At 31.1% G+C, this 12,413-nt stretch overlaps 1 protein-coding gene and 1 pseudogene across 1 annotated transcript; both read right to left on the minus strand.

Annotated features, from left to right (window-relative positions):
- Window positions 1–1,596: 1,596 nt before the first annotated feature.
- Window positions 1,597–7,155, minus strand: LOC114381831 (annotated as a pseudogene).
- Window positions 7,156–7,739: 584 nt separating this feature from the next.
- Window positions 7,740–12,069, minus strand: LOC114381510 (aldose 1-epimerase-like). Its single transcript, XM_028340785.1, has 5 exons — window positions 11,641–12,069; window positions 11,476–11,525; window positions 9,377–9,500; window positions 8,961–9,068; window positions 7,740–8,515 (listed from the first exon to the last, which is right to left on the minus strand). Exons 1-5 carry the CDS (start codon window positions 11,813–11,815, stop codon window positions 7,869–7,871), a joined length of 1,104 nt encoding a protein of 367 aa, XP_028196586.1. The 5' UTR covers window positions 11,816–12,069; the 3' UTR covers window positions 7,740–7,868.
- Between the last annotated feature and the right edge of the window lie 344 nt (window positions 12,070–12,413).

Below are 12,413 nucleotides of genomic sequence, written 5' to 3' on the forward strand. Positions count from 1 at the left end.
CAAAGAATTCAACTGTGGAGACTTCGTTTACTTGAAGATACAACCATACAAGCAACTAAGTTTTGGCAAATTCAGCATTCCACAAGCTGGCTACAAGGTACTATGGACCTTTCAAAGTATTAGAAAGAGTGGGCAAAGTAGCATACAGACTTAAGTTACCTGCTGGAACAAGAATACATGATGTATTTCATGTTTCCCTACTAAAAGCACATCATAGTCCTCACATAGCATCACAAGAACTACCACTGTACAATGAGGAGGGTGAATTTGTACCACAACTACTAGTGGTTTTGGATAGACGAATGAAGAAAAAGGGCAACAGAGTTGTCACGGAGGTATTAATTCAATGGCAACATACCAACCCAGAAGATGCAGTTTGGAAGGAATTACACAGTATGCAACACCAATTTCCAAATTTCAATTGGAGAGCTAACAGGCCGTGAGGACAAGTCCTATTTTTGAAGAGGGGAAAGTTGTAATAAGTGAAATTAGAGGATTAACAAGTTAGTTGTCATTTTATTTTAAGAAAAATAATTAGTTATTAGCTGTCAAAAACAAAAAAAGTAAGGGATAGGTTGCTTAAAATAGAAATAGGAGTAATTGGAGGAAAATCCATATTAAGAGGGGAATAATAGGGTATAAATAAACGCCCTTATGTATATTCTCATTCATTTATGAATAAAGTTCTGAATTGTTCTTGTTGTGCCTTGAGAGTAGAGAGTGAGTAAAGGCTCAATTGGGTAATTCTAGTCCCAATTGTCACACAGTATTATCAAGTATCAACCAACTTTAATTAAGCCTTTTCTTTTCATTGGTTTCAAAGATCGGTGGTTGGTCACAACTTTTATTTTAGATACTTTTTGATCCTTCGTTGTTCCTTTAGATTTTTTAGCTTTGTTTGTTTGAGGTCGGAACCTACATATACTGGATCTATTTTGAGTAGTTTGCTTTCTTGTTTATTATCTTGTTTTGTTGCTTGTTTAGGGTCCATCAGAGGACATGTATTTCATGTTTGTGTACACAGCTTTTTAGTCTCTTCACTCTCGTCTAATTTATACTTCTAATGGAAGCTTCAAATTTAGTTTCAACTTTAATTATAAAATTATTTCATCTAATTCACGTCCCTTAACAAAAATAATTAATTTGATTAATCATATTAAATTTGTCAATTAATTATACTATCATTTTAAAATTATCATTTTTCTTATTTTTTTATCTACTTAATTGGTTCTCATTAATGTTTGGAGAAAGAATAATTAAATATGAATATGTAAGAAAAAAATAATTAATACAAAAAAAAATTCTGAAAAAAATCTTATAATTAAAGACGGAAAGAGTACGTTTTTGCCAAATGTTCCAAGTTTTGTTACTTGTGTTCATTAAGCCCAGTTTCCCTGAGCCACTTTGGCTACTTTCATTTTCAGTCATGTCATCATCATAAGGTCTAGGATCTAATGTGAACTTTTTTTCTAAAAGAAATTTTAACGTTATTTTTCATTGGTTTATAATACGGACTGATTAATTCTATGTTCAATGGAAGTGGTAGAGCAAAATATACACACTCTGAGAAGTGAGAACATAGCTGCTGACACAAAATGTTCACTTGAAGTAACTATAATTTAGGTGTCAAGCTATGCATAACTCAGAGGACAAGCCTCCATTTTTAAATTTTGGAGAAAACTTATGCAGCTTGTTTAGTTTAGATGTATCCAATGCAAACCCTCAACAGCTTCAATACATTGTGTAGACCAAAACATAAGCTGCCTTTTTCCATGTCTCTGGCCAGATCATAATCTACCCTCCCATCATAGCTGCAAGGAGAACATAAGTTTACAAATTGAATAAATATTGCAACTTGAATACAATAGTACTTGTTCATTTCTCAACTATAAATTCTTGAATCTCTATTCCTGTATGCCGAGCACCTCCTTGTACTCTCAACAGAATTTCATCTCCAACTTTTAGTGAGGTCACAGGGATGGCTGTTTTTAACAGTGTATTTCCTGAATAGGGAAATAGACAACACTTTAGGAAGCTCAACAAACTACTAGAAAATACAAAAAAGAAATTGACTGAATTACCTTGTGGGGGACAAACCAAGGCAACTGTTTCTGCATTCTGTAAAAGGATGCTGATAATTTGATTATCTAATTCTATCTGAAATGACATAATTATTATTACCAAATAAGATTTTGGATAGGTACTAGCAAACAGCAATAAAACTACCTGAAAAATATCATGAGTGGCTCACATGACAATGGAATTATTGTTCTTTAATGCCACACAATGTTCAACCATAATTTTACAATATTGATGCAGAGTGAAAACATTTGAGCAACACGGTTAATACCCATTCAAACAAACTAAGTAGCAGACATAGAGAGTCTATTCTACCAGTTACTATGTAATACAGTTATCCTGGTATAAATTATCATTATCTTAAGTTTCTAAAACCCTGCATAACAATTTTTGAATTTTTATCTTCACCCTCATTCTAATGTTAGTCTGCATTGAAGTTCTATAACCATGAAGACAGTTTTGTGGAGAAAACTAGTTATAGTTCCATGATTTGAAATTCAATCTTAATGTTCAATCATTAAGATTTTTTTGGTACTTTTATTGATGCCATATCTTAATTTTGGCTTAGGGTCTAACTCTACTAGACAAAATTAACATATAAGGAGAGGATTGCACAAGCTTTATAAGCTCAATTTAGATCATATCTCTAGTTGATGTGAGACTAAAATTAAGATAGCCCCAAAGAGGCTGCAACTGAGATAGGCTAGGGGTGACTGCTATTAAGGCAACTTTCAAACACCATATATTGAGGAAATCTGGAATCTCTATAGTATATATTTAATTTTTTTAATGGTAGGAAAGGCTTGTGTAAAACAATTATATTTTAAATGGCAGTTAATTTCATATCTATACATGCAAACCAAAACAAACAGTAGATTAACGGTGCAATTTAAAACAGATTACTAACTATTAAAAGCTTTATAGAAGAATATGAAACCTTTTTATGACACCTTGATTTCACTACAAGTGCTAAATAAGAGAAAATTTGAGAACTCTCAGCTAATATAGAACTACTTAAAATAAGCTAATCATATAAATTCAGGTTATTTTGTAACTAGGTTTAACTCAAACTTCGGTTAAAATTAGCTTTGAACCAATTTTTATCTATCTATTTTTAAATTCAAAACACCTAGCATGCTTATTGACATTTGACAATTGATGAATGAGCGGTTTCTGCAAGTATATCTCATCCAATAACCACCCTTAGATCTAGTTCAAGAGGACAAGGGGGAAATGATGAGGAAGAGAGAGCATAAGAAAACAAAAAGTTGGACTAGGAAAAAAACCAACTTTGAAATGGTTTTTTTAAGAATCAGTTTTATCTCAAAATTGGTTTCCATAAGAACCATTGTTAAAAACAGACCCGTTGCACTTACACATCTAGTTTTTATGAATTTCCAAACGACCCTTAAGAATATTACTTTGTATTATCAACTGCTACATCTTTAAGAATATATTTTTTAGATTAGTGTGATATATTCCAAAGGACATGTACCACAGCACACTCATTTAAGAAATCAAGTTAAATAATATAAAGAAACACTTTTCAAACAATTTTCCCAATAATGCACACACAAACCTCTGCCTCCACAAGGATTAGTGGTCTACTTTCTATCTTTACACGCCCAACAATTGCAATTCGTTGCTGACCCTGATGATCAACTACAATCACTTCTTTTCCAGATTTTAATTCTGACAGGTAGCGTGTTCTGCCTCCGGGAACAGCAACATAGGCATGTACTGGTCCCTGTTATGATAAGTAATCGGTTAAAAAGAATTCATGCAACTTCTGTTGACAACATAATTAATTTTTTAAAATGGAAATTCCAATACACTTTGAATGCAAAAAGAACCAAAAACAAAAACATTAAAAACATCAAATCTTCAAGAAAGTAAATAGGCTGAATTCAACTATTTTTGGAGACACACAAGGTTACAACAATTTCAGCTATCAGATTACAAGGGCACTGATCGCACAATCTGTGCTGACACTACTTCTTGAACATGTTCAACATTCATGAGAAATAAAAGGAAAAAAAATGATCATGAGTAATGTTCTTCTATATTAAAAACTTAGCCAAAATCTGCTTTCAAAGTAAATGAATCCTGATTTAGTACAAAACAAAGTTTCCATATTAATAAAAAATCTTTACATCCAATAGAAATAAATATACTTTATAATGATTATAAATGCTATCCAATCTTTAAATTTTTTGACACTAATCATTAACTTTTATACAAAAGTGTACATACATTGATCCACGTCATATGGTGAGAATTAAACACATCACAACCAACTTTTCCCAAGCAGGTTTCGACTGCTTGTCTCACACTGTCACCCCATTGTTGTGAATTGTGAAGATAAGAGAGGTAATTCTGTCCAAGATCAAAGGAAATGAATATAATAATCTCAAGTTCAAGCCCCAAATGCACAACTTACTGCATTTACTCGAAACGGCCTGCTTGTAATGTAATTTGACTCCAAGCATTCCGAGTGAACAAGAAATAATCCTCTGGCAAAGGATCCAACCTGTTGAACATATTAGGACAATAAGAATGGCAGCTTCCCTAGATTAGCCAAGAAATAATTTAAACTGTTGCAGAGGAAACAGATACATACGAGAAGTCCTTCACCAGGTCTCATGAGACTGCAGAGATCTACACAAACCCGATCACCCATTCCAGCCACTTGAATATGTGTTACAGTGGCTTTGGTCAAGCTCAGTAGATTGCTTTCTTCCATTCTTCTTTCAAAATATTCCTGTAAGTTTTAAACTGAAATAAGAGGTCAAGCCTCATTACTGAAGAAGTCTCATCTAGGTACAGAATACCTTTAGCTCGAGAACAGGCTCAACATCTTCAACTTTCATAACCATCTAAACCATGTTGAAGTGCCTACAACATCCAAGGGTTGCAACTGAAAGAACAGAGTTAAAGCTGAAAGCAAAAGAGTACTATTATACACAGTCACACGAGCTTCAACTCTGAAAAGTTTACTTCATTAGTCTCCGCCTAGTATATATACCTCAAGAAACACCTGAGCTTCAGATGTATTATTAGAGATGGCAAACACAATCTTTTGGCTTCTTTGAAATGCAGCTATTATATTTTCAGCAGGTATTACCTAAGAAATTCCAAACAAAGAAAATTATTGAAAATGAGAAATTTAAATTATTGAAAACGAACTATATTACACTTTTAAAAGACAATAGATTTTGTTGCAGAAGCCAGAAATTGAAGTCAGACAAGATCAAGCCAGAAAAGAAATGGCTTTGGAGGCGATGCAGTCAAAGTCATTAAGAGTTAAAATGGAGGTCTTAGAATCACCACAGAACATAATTTTATTTTGAAGAAATTTATAATGGCTCAACCACATCCATAATATTTTGGTTGTCAGACATAGATAGAGTAACATCCATATAAAGGGTAGGAGTTATCATTGTCATCATAAGAATAAGAATACTAATACCCAAAAAATTAATCAAAGAATCAAACACATTTTTTGGTAGGTCAATCAGCCATACCAATTTCATAGTTAACTGAACTGTACTGGCTGATGTTATATACAACACATTTCCAACATATTATTGATTACAACTGATATGCCCTATTCCTAGCCCATATCTAACTTATATAAGGAAACCATGAGCTAGAACTAGAGCATAAATATGCAAAATCTCCAGGCTCCCAATATAAGCTTAAGTAGGACTGACAACTCATTCCACATTAACCATGCTTCAAGTAGAAAAAACAGGTTGATCTTAACTTCTTGCAAAGTAAATTGGTATATAAACTATAGAAAAAATCATCAATGGATTACAAGTGTGCAAACTATTCCATTATAATTCTTATTAGCAATCAACAACGAGCATACCTGCCAATCTAGTAAATTAACTACAATATTCTCTGCCTTCTGATCCTCTGGTCTAAGTCCCTCTAGTTCCTCTGGGGTTGAAATGTCAAAAATTGTGGCTACCCTTTTATTCTGTCCATCCAAAATCTCTCCCTCATTAACAAAAAGAGGGCATATTACAGCAATGGCTGTACCCCATCAAGACCAAAATTTCAAATTCATAAAATTAGACATGCTAGCAGTACACTATCCAGTCCACCAATAACACAAACTCCATTTTACTCTCACCAAAAAATGTATTATGTACAAAACAATTGTGCTCATCTTATCTTATGGCAAACACTAAGGGGATTTAATTTTGATCCATTGTCACTACAAAACATTTTCCCAATATCATGTGTTAACAAATTGAATTTATTAGAATGAATTCTTCAATCATGGTCCATATTCGGTATATTGACAAGTTTTACATTGTGTGTTGAGGACCTAACATAACTAACTATGAAAAGGAAAGAGGGAGACCTAGAAAGATATTGGAGAGAATTGTTAAGATTTAACAGGAATCTCACGGTAAATAATATCTCTAAAAATTTGATCTTTAACCAAGCTGAATAACATAGTATGATTCATGTAGTCAACCTCACCTAATAGGATAAGGCTTTTGTTATCTGTTTTGTTTGCAATCTTCAATCATGGATTTCCTCATATATGATCAGATTGTTGACTTTTACATTTAGGCAAATGCTAACCGGTGTTTTAAGGCACTAAGGGTAGAAATTTTTATTGGGATGCGCAAAACTGTGCTCCCATGATTTTTTTTTTACGCTCTTCTATGATTTACACATTACAAACTTTCTTCTTATAATTCCTTAACTTGGGTCCTTTGGGCTGGTTAGCAAGACGTATTTTGAATTCATAGTGATTCCTAATTGATTGACGTTGTAAATAAGTTTACATTACAGTCTATCAAAATTAAATTCAAACCGGAAAAAACACACAAATGGATAACAGAATTTCCTTCGAAATGAAGAACTTACAAGACCAATCATGAGCAAGTTGTCGATGGTGTGATGGGAAAACGAAAGTGTTCCATCCTCTCTCTACATCTGTTTGAGTCACGTCACATTGGCCCAAACTGAAACTAGTTATTGGGTAGTGGCCTAGTGGGTGTGAACGCTCACACATTTTACATCCGGGGGTTCTTTCCTGCACACCCACGTTTGTTTCCTTCTTGCACTTTCTATTTTAGAATTACATCCAAGACCAAGGCGGTTTGCATTTTAGCTGAATTAATTTTTTAGGACCAATCAAGTATTCATTTTATTAAAGATAATTACAAAATAGTATCTCAATTCATCATATTTTATCATATATGATTCCAAAAAGTGAACGGAATAATTTCAATAAGATTTTATTCTTGAACAGAAAATCATTTTGGAGTTTATTTTATCTATTTTATAACTAGAACAGAGAAAAATATATGTTACACCACACTTTTAATTCAAAAAGATATTTTAAGAATGACTGATTTTTTGCTTTATCAATAATCCACGTAGATTTGGTGTACAATAAGAAATTTATTTCTTCTATTGATTCCTCTGGATTGGATCAAAAACATTTTTTAATGATTGACCAATAATAATGATAATTATAATATAGAATTTTTTTCTAGCTATTTTCTTTTGGATATAAATTTTATTTGAGGCACATGACTACTACCTCTTTTAATAGAAATTTACTGATGATAATTATATTTATAATATAGACTAATAGAAATCATTCAATGGTATGATTAAATAACAATAGATGCATAAAATTAATTAAAATATCTCATTATTCATTTTAATGACCCCAACCCAAGTTTGCAAGAGCACAAGAGTCATGCTATACATTGATACCAAACACATAAAAAATGGCTCAAAGCACACAATTCTAATTAGAACTGTGAAAAAGCATGTGGAACTTTGGTGGAAAATTTAAGCAACAAGACATGCTTGTAGGGCTTTTCTGTGGTCACAATAGTTGATGGAAAATTAGGGTGATTCACAGAGTCAGGAAAAGCTTGACTCTCCAAACACAATGCTGAACGTGGCTGATAAACAAACCCTCCTTTTCCCTTTTCATTCTTGACAAAATTAGCAGTGTAAAATTGCAAACCAGGAGCATTTGTGAAGAGCTTCATCACCCTCCCTGACTTCTTATCCACCACTATAGCTGCCAGCTTAATCTCTTTGCCTTTTTCACCATCCAGCACATAGTTGATGTCATAGCCATTGGTCTTAGGCAATTGGTTGATCCTTTCTCCAACAATGTGTGGCTCAAGGAAGTCATATGGGGTTCCTTTCACAGAGGCATATTGGCCTGTGGGAATGAGATGGTCATCAAATAGTGTGACTTGGGATCCAAAGATCTGAACCACTTCATCTAGAATGTTGCCACTATTGTGGTTTCCTAGATTCCAGTAAGCATGGTTCACCATATTCACCGGGGTAGGCTTGTTCAGAGCTTTTGCTTTCATGATTATCCTCAATGAGTTTTTCCCAAGAATGTAGCTCACAGTTACTAGGAGGTCCCCAGGAAATCCTGAAACACAAATATTCAATTATAATTGAAATCACTAATGTATATATATTAACAATGTCTTGTACTTAAATCTCGTCTAATTATAAATGATCATGTAAATTTTTTAACTTTTACAATAATTATTTTAAAAATTATATTAATTAACTATCATTTACACTCAGTGATTATGCATAAAAAATAAACTTGATATATAGATACATCATTAGATTCATTTCTTATAAGAGTATAATTATATTGTCTATTAACCAGAAATCATGATAGATAGATATAATGAGTTTAAGGTAGTTATCCAACAAACTTAAAAATAATATAGTAATTTGTGATTAAATGGCGTTGTAAAATTCTTTTTAAATAACAACACAGTATTTATTCTAAATATAAATATAGGCTTCATAGTTTAGCAACATTAAAGAAATGAAGTTAATGACAATGCTTAATTACTTACCTCCTTCACCATCATAACTGTGGTAACTGAAGGTGATTCTGGGTTTTTCACCATCTTTTATATACCTTGTCACTTTCCAAAGAACATCACTGAATGCTTTGGGTCCAGCTAAGGTCAATCAGAAAGCATGAGTTTTAGTATTTCTATATGAGATATGTGGTAAAGCAAACATATATGTGTGTGTGTTAGTATTTCTACATGAGATATCTGGTAAAGCAAACATATATGTGTGTGTTAGTATTTCTATATGAGATATCTGGTAAAGCAAACATATATATGAGATATGTGTAAAGATTTTAAATTGCAATTGTGGATTTGCACAAGCATTGCCCAGCATCATATATATGGACCACACAGTCAATACAATTATAGAAAAATTGTGTTCAAGAAATATATGTTAAAACAAGTGTACGTACAATGAAGTGTGTTGTTTCCTTCATTAGCAACTAATTTGTAATGGATTCCATTTAGAGTGAACTGAGCTCCTCCAATTCTGTTAGCAACCCGGCCCACAGTAGCTCCAAAGTATGATGTATCATTCTGCAAATATTTTAGCATTTCAATCACAGTTAGTGTTATTATATATTGTTAGAACAAAGATATATATATATATATATATATAAACCAGGTGCTAATCCTTAATAGAGAGAAGAGTACGTACTATTTCAACAATGGAACATCTGAACTATTTATTTAGACAAAAGTTGTCATATAGATATTTGTATGTACACCCTCAAGTTTTATTTTCTAACAAATTATATAAAATTTAATAATCATAATTTGATTAACTTTCATTCCAATATAGAATATTTCTTTTCATTATATTTGCCTCCTATTAATTAATCATGCATGCTCACCACTACAACGTTGTCATTATTTTTTAAAGTGATAATAAAGTAACTTATCTATGACTTTATTATATACATGTAAAATATTCAAAACTCTTAAGCCTTATCATTAACCTAAAGAATTTAATTTAAATGCATTAAAGTGTAAAAAATTTACCTTGCTATCTAATTATAGATTGCCATGTATGATAAGAATGTTGATTTTTTAAATAACTATTTCAAAAATCATAAATAAGGTAATTTTTAATTTGTTGATTGCGTAAAAAAACTTGCACTAATAATTTATGAAAAAATAAACTTTCAACCTAACCCTAATAGCTTAATATATATCTTTGATATCTAAACATCAAATTAAAATCATTATACCTTATACTTTCATCATGTCCGTATTACAGTAGAGCATTATGTAAATAAAAAAAAATCAAATAACCATTGATATTCAAACTGATTGCAATTCAGCAAATAAAGAAAAAATTAAAAATAAAAAAACTGATTGCGCCATCGGTGCACATAATCTCTTTTTGGTTCATGCTTTACACTTGTTCTCAGACGTTCATGCACTAATACTCAAGTTAAATTAATCTTAACAGAATAAGGTTTTTTTTTACATAATAGAATAAGGTTTATTCTTTCAAAACTGAAGTTAATTTAAATTAGCACACTAATTAATTTCTTTTTTTCTAGATGTACAGTAACGTAGCAAAAGAATTAAAATTAACATCTCATGCACATTATCTTAATATTCTCATTATTAAGCTGGCCCCAGTGAACTATCCTATCTATTTAGTAGGTGTACATCCATTTTTATTTTATTTAATGTTATAAAAGAAGAAAGAGAAATTCAATTTTTTAAGTCATTTTTAATTTATTATTTATCAATATTAATTTCGTATTGACTGCTTCAAATTTAAGAAACTTCTTATTGAATAAATTATTCCAACGTGTTGACTGAACATGTACTTTTTTCCTCAATGTATGGATCTAGATCAGACTTAAAAACTATATTTTTCACATTTATGAATAAAGTTTAAATTATTCTTATCCAAAAGTCCATTAATGTTTAGTCACTTTGACTTTTTGTCCCCCTTTTATATTTATCGATCGTATATACGACAAGGTGAAATTGATTTTAAGTGAATTTTTTATGCGTAAAATTCAAATTCAAGATGCTACTTAAGAAAAATTGTATATCTTTTACTTTTAATTTAGATTTTGCATGTAGCATATAATAATCATTCGACAAGCTAGCAACCAATAAACCTATTTCTGGTAAAATTGTTGGCAGTCTTAAAAAATATTGATATGATAAATACTTTTTATTTATAATTTTTATCATATAAAAACCACTGAAAGATGTTTTCTTATACATTAAAGATATTATTTTTTTATAAAAACTTTCTATTTAATTTATCTCCCTAATCTTAATTAATTCTTACGTTATTAAGAAAATCGATAAATAAATTAAAAGCACAATACAGAACATAATATTGTCTCAGAACAAAACTCTGCCATCGGAGGAAAAGATCGTGTGTGAATCAATTCAAGATGAAGAGCATTATATATTATTGAAAAGCTCACAACAAAAGAAATCAGAAAAAGTAATTGTAAACAGATCATTCAAAATGAACATATTGAAGGAAAATGTTTATATATATTTTATGACTTACTGTGTATGCCTTGGGAGAATCATATCCAAGAACAATGTCACCCAACTTCCCTTCATAGTGAAAGAAAACAATGTGTTAAAAATGCGCAATACACAAAAAAGAAAAACAATTAATTAATTAAAATTGAATGTTTTTGGCACACTAATTAAGTAGATGCATAAGTACCATTCTTATCCGGAAGTATAACGGACACAAGTGTTGCACCCCAATTGGTGACCTTTATAGAAAAATCACCTTTCTTGAGCTCAAATAACCTAATATAATCCATCTTAGAAAAGCCATGGACAAACCCAGAAGAAGCTAACAAGAGCAGACATAACAGCAGAAAGATCTTAGTCATTGTACTTTCCTATGAAGCAATTAAGGAAATAGATGGTGCTTATAGAGGAGGGATAGCAAGAGAGAACTTTTAAGTGAAGAGAGAAAGACAGTTTTCTCAGTCAATGCAAAAGTTTAGGGTGTTTTGTTGCTTGTGGCTTGCAGTTTAAGAGGGTGGCTCTGACACATTGTATTAGGACGTTCTTAATTATTCTTAGTTGTCATCCTGCTGTGCTCCAAAGTCAATGAATTATTGGCTTGCAGTTTAAGAGGGTGGCTTTGAAAGATTGCAGACCCAATCCATCGTGATCCAACTTGTAACGTGATTATTTATAATAAAAGATCCATGTGATTTATATAAATAAAAAATTCAATATTTTTTATTTATTTAGAATTTACTAATAAACATGTATAGTCAATATAAAAGTTTTCACCGTAACACTTTTATATTGTCAATCAATTAAAAATCACATTTAAAATAATTTTAAGATAAATATTATAAAAGTTAATAAATTTATAATAATTTTTTTATTTACTTTATTATAGTGACTATATGTATCTTCTATGGACTGCAATTATAAGTAATAATTTTTTAAAAAATATTTAATGTAATTAATTAC

Source organism: Glycine soja, chromosome 13 (genome assembly GCF_004193775.1).
Source record: "Glycine soja cultivar W05 chromosome 13, ASM419377v2, whole genome shotgun sequence".
In the NCBI taxonomy this organism is placed as follows: domain Eukaryota; kingdom Viridiplantae; phylum Streptophyta; class Magnoliopsida; order Fabales; family Fabaceae; genus Glycine; species Glycine soja.

Coding starts and splice junctions, on each gene's coding strand:
- LOC114381510 (XM_028340785.1), bottom strand. CDS start 11,815: ATGACTAAGATCTTTCTGCTGTTATGTCTGCTCTTGTTAGCTTCTTCT. Junction 9,069..9,376: donor AGGAAACAACACACTTCATT/GTACGTACACTT, acceptor GATTGACCTTAG/CTGGACCCAAAGCATTCAGT. Junction 8,516..8,960: donor CAGTTATGATGGTGAAGGAG/GTAAGTAATTAA, acceptor TTTGTGTTTCAG/GATTTCCTGGGGACCTCCTA.